This window comes from Canis lupus, chromosome 1 (genome assembly GCF_003254725.2).
Source record: "Canis lupus dingo isolate Sandy chromosome 1, ASM325472v2, whole genome shotgun sequence".
NCBI lineage: Eukaryota > Metazoa > Chordata > Mammalia > Carnivora > Canidae > Canis > Canis lupus.
Window position 1 is genome coordinate 16,972,347 of NC_064243.1, and position 12,164 is coordinate 16,984,510.

Genomic DNA, 12,164 nt, shown 5'->3' on the forward strand with positions numbered 1-12,164 from the left:
CCCTCAACACGGTGCCTGACATTTATCACACAATTAAGAAGATGTACCTCCTAGTAGTTAAATTAAATAAAGATAGCTTCATGAAATGTCACATCATCTTTGTTCACACTTCACTCTAGTGAGAACTGTCAACTTTATCACGGATTTTCATCAGTCCACGGGCCGGAATTTGAGAACCACTGAAATAATCAATTTTGATTCAAATAAAACCACCTTTTGGAAAAAAAAAATTCAGAGAGCCATTCTAACTCATTTAATAAACTGAAGATACAAAAGAGAGGAGCTTATGACAGCAGTACTATCCACAGTGGGACAGAAGCAAAGGCCAGGTGAGGAAATAAATAGGAGTCATTCCGTTTTTCTCACTAAAGTGATAATGGCATCCCAGACATGCACCTGTCCCCCGACAAACAGAGACACGTACAGTAGCAGAGAAAACACCCTAGTTTACCTGATCAGGAAAAACGTGTCAACCCCAAGATAGAACGGGCCACTCCGAGAATAAAGGTACAGTGGGTTTTTAAGCACTCTGGTCTTCCACTCGAGCACATTATCTGCAACAAACATAAAAACAGCGTCTTGGTTTCACGGAAGAAAGTCATGGGATTTATGTTTTCAAAAAACCAAGAGGAATGCCTTCAGCTTTCACAGCATCAAGGGGATTTTGGGCAACCCCACAACTTAAGAGGATAAGGTAGGGGCACCTGAGTGGCCAGTTGGTTAGACAGTTGCCTTCGGCTTGGGTCGTGATCCCGGGGTCCTGGGATCGAGGCCCGAGTCGGGCTCCCTGCTCAGTGGGGAGTCGCCTGCTTCTCCCTCTCCCTCTGCCTGCAGCTCCCCCTACTAGTGCTCCCTCTTGTCAAATAAGTAAATAAAATCTTATTAAAAAAAAAAAAAAGAGGAGGAGAAGGTAGATTGGCATTGGAGGTGGTGACAGGGGCACCGTGGAACCGTGACCAAGGCTTCGAGCTGCTTCCTGCTCTCACGGTGCCCACGGCCACTCGGGGGCCCCAGCTGCATCGCCTGCCCACAGACTGGGTGCCGATCCCCCACGGGGTCCTTCGAGCCCCCCCAGGCTGGCCTTCCCCTCAACGCTGACCACGCTTACGCAGGGTTGCTGCTGCTGGCGGCCTTCCACCAGGGAGGCAACTGGCAGAGGGCCGAGAAACGCTCGTGTAACACCAGCGCACAATCCTTATTTATGCCTATTTTTCCAGGAGAAGGAAGCGTTCGTTTCTGGCCTCGTTAATCATCACTAGAAGGAACCCAGCTCTCTGGACAACGAACCTACAATCCTCAGGCATCACTGCTCACCTGGTAATCAGGTGCCTGGTTCACACTCGGGGGGAGGTAATGCAACCACGGGCACCGGCCTGTTGGCCTGGAAAACTCACTCGTGGGCGGGCACGGCTCTGTCTCTAAAACCGGGGAAGGCTGCAGCCTCGCGTCCTGTGGCCCAACGTGCTCCCCTCACTTGAGAGCGTCTCTCTTCCTCGACTGCTCACAAAGACCCATCAGTCCTCCTCACCCAAAGACAGCCACGCAGTCATCTGACTGGTATGCCCCGACATGATCCAGAGGAGGCTCAGAACTCGGATGCCATTCAGTGCGGAGCACGTGCTTCCTGGCGTCCTTGCGGTCCAGATGGCCAGCACGTTCTTCTGCCAAGAAAAGCATGTCAGCGCACGCCCCGTGGCTCCTAAAAACCCTGGACAAGAGCACAGGTGTTACAGGCCACGCTGAGAGCCAGCCCAGCCCACACGCTGGCCCGCAAACAGGAGTCCAAACACACACACACCAGTGATCCTGGCTGTCACACGGACACTCCTTTGCTGTGACCCTGGACTGCTCCACCCCATTCTCCACGGCCCCCTCTTGATGTATCTGTGCACCTTTGGGTGTGTTCTCCCTCCTTTTCCCTAACGTGCCCGATTTGACGTTGGTGTCCACGCTGCCACGCACAGAATATGCTAACCGAGCTCAGGCCCCCGGGATGCCAACACCTGACCCCAGTCCTGTTGGACAAAAGTGGCGGGTTGGAGGAGGGTGGGGAAGAGAACGTAGGCATCCTTCAGAAACCACATGCTCCATAAAGCCAGCATTTCACTTGACAATGGCATTTCTTCCGTCCTCTCAAGAACGCACTACTTGCAAACAGCATCCCTACCTGTCAAGTACAGGTGTGAGAACAGGGGCAGGTGGTGCAGCAGCTAAGGATGCTGGCTTTATAGTTGGCTGCTCGTGGCTCTGACTCTGGCTGTCCTTTGTTGGATGCTCTGTAACCTCTGGCAAGTGAGTCAAATTCTCCAGCCTATGTTTCCACATCTACAAAACGGGAATCGACGTAGATCTTACAACCGTAGGAATATCGTGAAGAACAAACGAGATGCTAGCACACCTGCTCGGCTCACTACATTAAGCCCTGCTGCTCTAATCCCTTCTCCTTAACTCATGTCTTCTCATTTAAAAAAAATTAATTGGATGCATTTAGATCAATTCCAAATAGCTGGAATCATGAGCCAGCACCTCCGAAGGAAGGCTTGAGTGAGCTGCTCCGAGAGACTCCTATTTTCCTCTTGGATGTAGCTTTGGTGCTTAAACATTGCAGGTGCAAGGGTGTAGAATTGAGACTTCTTTACAAATGAGATCTGGCTTGTCACGGGGCGCCAATTTCTTAAATGGGAGGATGAAATTGCCCAGTTCTGCCCATTTCTGAGGTTCCAGCTGTCCGTAGGAGTCTCTCCACTGGGGTCACTCCCACCATGGGCCTGCCCGGAGGCTCGGAGCTCACCCCGTCGGCTGGAGGCATTTGCGCTCACCGGCACCTGGCCCGGCCCTGAGAAGCCACCTGCCACAGCGGAGAGACGTGGTCGGGCTCTCTCTGCCCGGCCCCACCTCACTCTTCACCTCTCAGGACCCCTTCCCTCACTTTTAAGCTGAGCGCGCTCTTTGGCGGTGCTGCTGTGAGCCTTTGAGCACGTCTGTCAAACATCTGGCCTGATGCCCACCTTGGCAAGCAAGCACTGAATACGTTTTGCTACCATTTGACTTTTTTCTATCTAAATTCTACTTGTGGGTGAACTTAACTAGTAGCAGCTTCTAACATTGTCTGAAAATAACTGGTCCTGTGGGGAGGATGGCCTCTGGGCCCCATGTACCCATTCGTAGATGGAAAGGATGAGCCAAAGGGGCGTGGGGAGAATGTGGTCGGTGGTTCTCAAAGTGAGGGCTCGCAGTCCAGCAGCTTCAGCATCACCTGGGGACCTGTTAGAAAGGCACAATCCCAGGTCTCATCCCAGACCTACTGTCTCAGAATCTTCGAGGACCAGGCCCAGCAATCTGTGCTGTGATGTGCTGAAGCCCTCCAGGTGCTTCCGATGCTCCCCAAAGTTTGAGAACCGTGGGGTGTGCCGGTGCTTTGGGAAGCCTGGTGGCCCTTTTGGATTTTCTCAGTGATTATTACTTGAGGTGAGCCCACCTCAAGCAACGGACCACAGACCAAGAGCCCTGTTCCAAGGGCTGAAATCCACAGCTATTTACTTCATGGAAACTTCCTCAAACACGAACTCATATTTTTGTCATCTAAGTAGGAAAGGACAGGCTCATGTAACAGGAAACCGCCCTAAGCGAATGCAATGATTATTTGGAGGATAAAGAACCAGGAATCTGAAATACCCAATTTAGCTCTGAACTTTGAGAAGACACGGTAGTCTTACGTTGATTTGACTCGCTGGTGAGTGTAAACGTGGAGAGGGAAAATGATGCCGACCCTAGGGCTCTCTCTGCCTTGATTTTTATTTCCAACCGTTCAAGATGTGATATTTTACTCTGATGGTATTAAATACAAAAAAAAAAAAAAATTGCTACAGCAACAGAACACAGAAGACACCGCCCCCCAATATGCCTTTTTGAAGCCACACTTAAATGTGGCTGCTGAAAAAGCTAACATGACCCTCCTGCCCCCATCACAGACAGTCCTATTTTGGATTAAAACCCTAACGTCTCAGAGGCTCATTCCTGACACCATACCAGGTGTGCCTGCCTGAAATCCTGCAATCTGGCCTTAGAACATCAGGTTCTGAGGCTCAGCCTTCCCCTGAATATTAGCCGAGGGTGAATCTTGGTGACTGTAGGCTCACCCCCAGTCTGACAACCAGAAGCATGTGGCAGGTGCCCGGGACCCAGCTGACCTCAGCAAGGTCAGTGTTAGTGAGAGGTCTTGGCCAATTAAAGCTGCTACCCTTTCCTCCTTCTGGCTTAAGGGAAGAGAATGAAGAAATGAGCAATGAATCAGGAGGAGGACAGCTCACATTATCTCATTTACTTCCTTCAGCAAATCCCAGCGTATGCCCCTGTTTTATGCACGTGGACACTGAGCTCCTAGAGGTCAAACAACCTGACCAAGGGCAGAGTTAGAAACCAAGGCAGGTTTGACCAAGGGGTGGGGGGGTCACTCAGCATGTGCTGGTTGTGCCATGCCCATGGAACCTTCTAGGTGGCAGCCGGGGAGCCGAGTTCTTGAGCCATGTCACATGAGGAGTGAGCAGGGAACTCTGAGACGTGGCGGGGGCCCATCATATCCGTCCCCGGTATCTGATGTGATGGAGTAAAAATAGGGCAAAACAAGGGCCGGTGGGTAGGAATTACGAAGCAGCCCAGGGACTGACCCCCGTGCAGGAGCCGAACAATGAACACTTCCCTTGAGGACAATGGGTGCCGGGGACCCACCAGGCCCCTGGGCGCCCTCGGACACACGAAGGAGGGCGAGCATTCTCAGCTCTTCTATTATGTCATCCTGACACAAAGCGTGCTTTGTGTTGCTTTCCTTGTTGGGAGTTTGTGGTGGTGTTAACATTCGCTTTTGTCTTTGCCTGAAGATCCAAAGGATCTGATCAAATCATCACTGTGCCCTCCATTGTGCAGGTGGACATGCTGCCTGAAGCTGCTCGATCACATAGTCATAATCTGTTGGCCTGGTCACTGAAGTTGTGTCTTTTTTATCCTCTTAGTTGGAGTAAGGGAAGGTCAGCTACGTGCCCCTCCAGGGGCTCTGCTGGACGTGATTCCCCATATTCTAAAGATGTTCGCACGGGGACGCTATTCTTATTTCAGAGGGGGGGTGTGGTCTCTGCCTCGCCATATGGGCAGGCAGAAATGAAGGAAATGCACTTGACTTTTAACCTCAACCCAACGCAAGGCGGCCACCTGCTCACTGGGGTCCAGCTCGCCCTTCGTTAAGTGGGTTGGTTATCTGGTCCTGGCTCAGCTGCCCCTGCCAGGCTCTAACCGGTTGCACAATGACTCCCTGGCTTCGATTGACACGTAAATCCTTTACCTTAGTGATGCCAGGAAGGTTCTGTGAGTCATCTGCGTAGCTGTGACACTGCAAATAGGCACTGGGATCATGGGATTGTCCTTTAAAGGATTACTCCAGTGAAACCCAAGCTCTGTTCCGACCTAGTCGTTGGGGAGCACAAAGGACACTGGATAATTGTACCCAAGAAAGAAAGCAGCATTTTTAGTGACCTCGCCTCAACACTTTGACAGCAAACAAAGATGGGATTGTAAAGAGCAGAGACCCAACCTCCACACTGGCATTTGGAAGCTGCTGGGCTTTCACTAGATTCCAGCACCGAAGGATTTATTTTCTGACTGCAACTCGTCTGAGTCACCTCTCGTGAGTGGCCTTAGGTTCTTAGAATGCCTACCTTTTCCTCTGCTTGGGGTTCCTGACAGTGAGAGCTGGGCTAGGCACCCCGCTCCGTGTCTCGGTTCAGTCCTCTGCATCTCTCTCAAAGGCAGACTCGGGTCGGTGGCCGGAGGCAGGGGGGAGGCCCGGCCGTCAGACCCCCTCCGCCTGGCTGCCTCGTAGACAGTCCCGGCCAGGGGCAGGGCCAGGCCCAGCGCGGTGAGGCATCTGCAGGGAGAAGACTCGTGTGAGCAAAGCCTCATCACGCCAGCACCAAGGAACATGCAGAGAAAACAGCCCAGTGACACCCAAACCACTACACCCTCACTAAAATACAGATAAATACCTAACAGTTTTAAGGGGGGGGGGTGGCGTTCGAGAATAAATAATGAAAAATGATAAAGTCAAAGATTAATGGATTTAACTAAATTCTGTATTATAATTGTAAAGAAAGATCATAAGCCAAAGCACCCTAAACTCCGGGGAAGATACTTGCAGCTGAGAGGACTAAGGATTCCTATCTTTAATCTACATTATATGGGTTCAAAATCAGTAGGAACCCAACTCATACACACATGGGGAAAGAGGAATGAAAGGTAGGAATCAGATAAACTTGGGGGAGAAAACTCTTTGTTATCATTTTTTTAAATGTTAGTTAAACCAATTTATTTAACCTACCTAATTGGTAACCAGTTTTAATAAAGGTGGCTTTTTTGTGTTTTGTTTTGTTTTGTTTTGAGATTTTTCTTATTTATTCATGAGGGACACACAGAGAGAGGTAGAGACATATGCAGAGGGAGAAGCAGCTCCCCATCGAGACTCGATCCCAGGACCCCGGGATCACACCCTGAGCCAAAGGCAGATGCTTAGCCACTGGGCCCTCCAGGGGCCCCTAAAGGTAACTTTTGATGCGGGTGATGGGGTGGTGGTATAGACGTGGATGTCTCCGAGGGGGCAGTCACATAAGTGAGGTTTTCTTACCAACAATTCCAGCTACGGGCCAATTCTATCCATGTATCCTGAGGACCAAGGTGTGATGCAAACAAAAAGTAACAGGCGGGACGGGGGAGGGCTTGTGGGAGAAGCCCTGCCTCAGACAAAAGAAATTAATCTTCAGAGGTCACATGACAGGAGCAGGAGTATTTTGGGACGGGAGACATTTCTCAGTGACTCTGAAATTCAATCACATATGGGTGTGGCCAGCCTTCCCCTCCGACACTTCCAAATTTTCTGGGTTAAGGTACAAGGTGACCTGCCACGGAGCACGTGGCCAGACATCAATCAGGAATAAAAAGTAAATGACTCCACGTAGTTGGCAAGTGGCAGTTGATGACACGGCCCGGACACAAACCTCCCAACCAGGTACCTCGGATGCACGTGACTATACTCACAGACACACGGCAGCAAAGGTGTCGAGGGGGAACATTCCAGCAGCACATCTAGCCACACCGGTGCCAGATGAGGAGGAAGGCTTTCTTGTGAAGAGGGAGAGAGAAGGGGCCAAAAATGAAGTGTTTCTGATTCTTAAAATATCTACGAAGGGGGGAGAAAAAGAGAGATCGTGTTAATAATACGATAAATAGACTTTTCCAAGAGCCTTAAGTCTATTATTTCAAAACAAAACTTTGATATTAAAAGGGCAGTTGGCTTTTCATAAATCTAATGTACAGATGGGGAAAATAAGGCACGAAAATGCTGAGATTCACAGAAGGAGGAACCCAGCCCAGCACTTGGTGTGGCCCGAGCCCCCCAGAATTCTTAGCCCAGACTCCCGCATCCTCCCCCGGCACAGCGCTGGGAAGGATGATCCAAAAGGCACCATTGCCAGCTCAAATCTGTTTGTAAACAAGCTCCTACAAGAGGGAGAGAAATGCAATAGGAGATGAAAAAAATGCAATGGGAGCCCCCAGGCCGGTGAAAGGTGCTCCCTAAAACTGAAGCTTAGAAGCACCAACCCAGGGCATGTCTAATTGTCATTGCAAGTAGTACGGAGGGACATTAGTGGTAAAAGGAGGGCAGTGGTCCCAAACTTTCGAGTGCTCCAGAATCATGTGGATGATTTGGAGTGCTCCAAATCATCCATTTGCCGCTCCATCCAGGGCTCCCTGTCTCCCCTCCCCTGTAGGCTGATGCAGTAGGTCTGGGGTGGGGCCTGAGAATTTTCTAAGCAGACACCCAGGTGCTCATGTTGCTGACCAGGGCGCACACACTGAGAACTGCACGACCAGCAAACTTGCGAAGCTTCAGCAAAGGTTGGGGGGACACAGTGTGGCTTCATCAAACAGCTAATCTGATTATAAATAACAACAAAAAATAAAATAAAATATTAAGCGCCCACTGGGTATGAAACGTGTTTCAGTCATTACCTTTAATCCATCAAAAACCTACAAGGATCTATTATTTACCTTATTTTACAGACGGGGAAAGTTCTCCTCGGGTTAAGTTCACGCACTTAAGCATAGTAGCTGAGAATACAGGTTCTGCAGTTTTGCAAGCCTGCATCTACCCTTTATAATATGACCATGGACAAGTTACTTCGTTGCTCTGTGCCTCAGTTTCCCCCTTTGCAAAACAGAGATAACGGTTCCTTACAGGGTCGTTGCGAAAACCAAATGTAGCAATAACTGTAAAGCACTTAGCAAACGCCTGGTACAGTCAGAGCTCAATAAACGTCAGCTGTCTCTCTTATTGCTGCTACGTGGCCGGGACAAAACTCACCCAGGTCTGTATGAACCTGAAGAGCGTGGTCCTCAGGCTACCTCGGTTCACCACAACGCATTGCCTAGACTGGCGCTCAGGAGGCTCGGGTTTGAGCCAGCTTGCTGTGTGACCCTGGGTAAGTTACTTCACCTCTCTGGGTCTCGAGTCCCCCTCTGGGTAATGAGGAAGTGTAGGTGGGACACACTGTCTTCTAATGTCCCTTCTACCTCCAACACCCATCGTTGCCATGAGTGTGACCAGAGGGTTTCTGAACTGTGCCAATAGGTCACTACAAGATTAATAATATGTATTAACCGTGATTCTTAATTGTAACCTGCTAAGGGTGGAGGTAGGAAGGAAGGCGGAGCTGTCCAGGTGTCCCCGGCACTGGCCAAGGGGGGGTGCTCCATCACGCAGGTCCCCAGAGGGGGACACAGCAGCAGACTCCTCGGTATCTGATTCCATTTGCTCGGAGTCCACGCCCCCGCCCAGCTGCTGCCTGGCTGTACTTGAATTTACCAGACTCTTCCACTGACACACAAGCGTGCGCACCAGCCGCCCTGTCTGTCCCCGTTGGAAGCTTTCTGTCTAATTTTAAAAGGAATCAACTGGCAATCTGTTCGATCCATGAAGCACTCGGGAGCCTCTGGGGAGGCTGTAGCAGGCCCTCCGGCCTGACTCCGGACGCACTGGGAGCCTCCTGGACCTACAAAGCAAAGCCCTGCTCCGTCCCTGTGGTGACCAGCAAGCATCCTCGGAGGCCACAACAACCAGAACCTTCCTTTGTCAGCTCGAACTGCGCAGCACGTGCTGGAGGCCACAGAGAAATCCAAAACCGAGGTGTTACAAAGCCTTGTAGCTCATACTCTTAAAAATCTTTTAAAAAAAATTTTTTTTTAATCCAGGAGGCCCTGGACATAATGAGAACCACAAGACCACGGAATTAGGAATTAAATGATAAAGTGTACGTCTGTCTGGGCTGCCAGACTAAACTTCCTTCCTTCGTCTTCCATTGTTTTTAAAACTCTGCTTCTCGGGATCCCTGGTGGCTCAGCAGTTTAGCGCCTGCCTTTGGCCCAGGGCATGATCCTGGAGTCCCAGGATCGAGTCCTGCATTGGGCTCCCGTCATGGAGCCTGCTTCTCCCTCCTCCTGTGTCTCTGCCTCTCTCTCTCTCTGTCTATCATAAATAAATAAAATAAATAAATAAATCTTTTTTTAAAAAAATAAAAGTCTGCTTCTCCTGAGACCTGCAGCTTCCCGTCTCCAGGGGCACAGGCTGCAGGAGGCTGGAACACGCTTGCGTCATCTCAGATGATGGTCTTCCTTTTTTTTTTTTTTACAAATTTATTTTTTATTGGTGTTCAATTTGCCAACATATAGAATAACACCCAGTGCTCATCCCATCTAGTGCCCCCCTCAGTGCCCATCACCCAGTCACCCTGTCACCCCATCCCCCTACCCACTTCCCCTTCCATCACCCCTAGTTCATTTCCCAGAGTTAGGAGTCTCTCATGTTCTGTCTCCCTCACTGATATTTCCCACTAATTTTTTCTCCTTTCCCCTTTATTCCCTTTCACTATTATTTATATTCCCCAAATGAATGAGAACATACAATGTTTGTCCTTCTCCGATTGACTTACTTCATTCAGCATAATACCCTCCAGGTCCATCCACGTCGAAGTAAATGGTGGGTATTTGTCATTTCTAATGGCTGAGGAATATCCCATTGTGTACATAGACTACATCTTCTTCATCCATTAGATGATGGTCTCCCTGCATTCCCGTCATGGGGAGTCTGCACAGGCCCCGAGGCCCACTGAAAGCCGCTTACAACCCACGTTGCCTCAGTCTCCCCGGGGGAATCTCTCCCGGAGGTCAGCAGGTCGCCCCTGGATGAAATCTAAAGGGCTGAGCAACAGTGTCCAGACCTGGACAGCCAGAAGCGGGATAACCCTGCCCACCAGCCGTGACCCCAAACATACTCCAGGCTGTTGGACACCAACCATTAGAGCACTAGGCATCCCTGGGCCAGCCCAAGAAGCCAGAACAATGTGGCAAGTGTGTGTGTGTGTGTGTGTGTGTGTGTGTGTGTGTGTTGGGGGACGTAGCAGAAAGGGTTGACCTCGGGTCGCACTGAAATGGTCATCAGCTTTGGCCTCCAGACACTCGGGCCCCTCCTCATTCCCACGGGGCAAGAACACAAGTGGGGGGCTCTGCGAGACGCCCCCACCTAGCTCCCACCCCACCACTTTTCTCTTCCCACCTTCTCCCTGTTCCAAACCACTAAGTTCCTTACCTGTGGAGTGTGGACAACCTAAGCCCCATCTCCCTACCCACCACCCATAGCCCCCCCCTACTTAAGCAGGGGCTGGAAGCCAGCTGGGCAGGGAATTCTGGGGTTCCAGATGCCCAGAGTGTGACTAGAAGAGGAGAGAAGGTGGGCATGGCCCCGCAGACACCTCATCCCATGGGGAGGACACAGCGAGAGGAAGGCCGGAGGGGTGGCCCTTAAAGTGTGGGGTCGAGGGCCGAGGGCTGCACTGCAGACAGCACCCCTCTCCCAGCCTCCAAGGCACTCACCCTCCTCTCAGGCCAATCCCAGGGCATCAGGGAGCCCAAGGGTCAGGAGAGGAAGAGAGTGAGTAGAACAGAATGGAAGGGACCCTAAAATCAAAGGGACTCCCAGAAGAGACTGTTACAGACTGAATCGTGTCCCCCCCTGTGCCCCCAAATTCCTGCTGTAGCCCTAACCACCAGGACCTCAGATTGCGGCTGGAGGTAGGGCCTCTGGAGAGGGGACTGGGTGAAAGGGATCTGGTCCAGCTGGGGTCCTTATATGAGACGAAGCTTGGACACACGCGCACACACACACACACACACACACACACACACACACACGTGGGCACACATGCAGCCAGCGAGCCCGGCAGAGAGGCCTCAGGAGAAGCCAACCCTGCTGACACCCGGGCCCTGGACCCCGGATCCCCAGAACCCGAGAGGTGCATTTCTGTTGCTGAGTGCCCCGGCCTGTGGTATTTTGTCGGGGCAGCTCTGGCCAACAATCCGGAGACTCGCCCCATATCTACACTCAATTAGTGGACACTCGGGCCAGGGTGGGTGGACAGTTGGTTTTCCTGGGCTCGCCCACCCTCCCCAAGGGTCCGGAGTCAACGTCCTCAGTCCTAGCAGCATTGAGAAGAAGCGCCAAGTCCCGTGCTAAACCCTGCCGCCAGAATAAGCCCAACCGGCGGCCTGTGCACCTCCAGTGGAAGTGTCTACACTGCCAGATTCTAGGTCTCTACAGGGGGAACAGGAGAGCTCTGTTTGCTCTGTTTCCCACCAATATCTCTCCACGCACCATCTGCAGCCCCTTCAGGAACACAGGGCAGCTCTGCCCCACACGCCCCTTCACCCTAACCACCCTGGTTCTCTCCCGGCAGCCCCGCGGCACCCCAGAGCACCCCAGAGCACCCCAGAGCCCCTCTGTTCGGCTGCCCGACCCGAGCCCTCGGTGGGAGCTCCAGCGCCGACTGCCCCGCAGCCTTCCGCTCCAGGCACACACCTCCCCTACTACCTAGATTGTAGGGTCCCCCAAATGAGCGCCTCCCAAGTCCTTTGATTCTCCCTCTCCCGGTGCACACAGGTGACAGCACACAAAGGCCAGACGGGAAGAGACCAGGAATATTTTCTGGATTAAACAGAAACTGGTATTCCGAGAAACGTTTCGGATACCTTTTGAGTCCTACTGAGGTGCTCGTGTGGGTGATGCCGGA

The 12,164-nt window shown here is 51.6% G+C and overlaps 1 protein-coding gene across 2 annotated transcripts in view; it reads right to left on the reverse strand.

The window, feature by feature from the left end:
* Window positions 1-12,164, reverse strand: part of LOC112644057 (O-acyltransferase like protein) — a 77,214-nt gene that overhangs the window by 39,874 nt on the left and 25,176 nt on the right. For both annotated transcript variants that reach the window (XM_025422136.3, XM_035712414.2), the window contains exons 4-7: window positions 7,081-7,222; window positions 5,709-5,917; window positions 1,529-1,708; window positions 452-554 (exon numbers count right to left, since the gene is read on the reverse strand). In XM_025422136.3, the coding sequence (XP_025277921.1) occupies window positions 452-554; window positions 1,529-1,708; window positions 5,709-5,917; window positions 7,081-7,222 (634 nt within the window). The remainder of the gene's footprint in view (window positions 1-451; window positions 555-1,528; window positions 1,709-5,708; window positions 5,918-7,080; window positions 7,223-12,164) is intronic.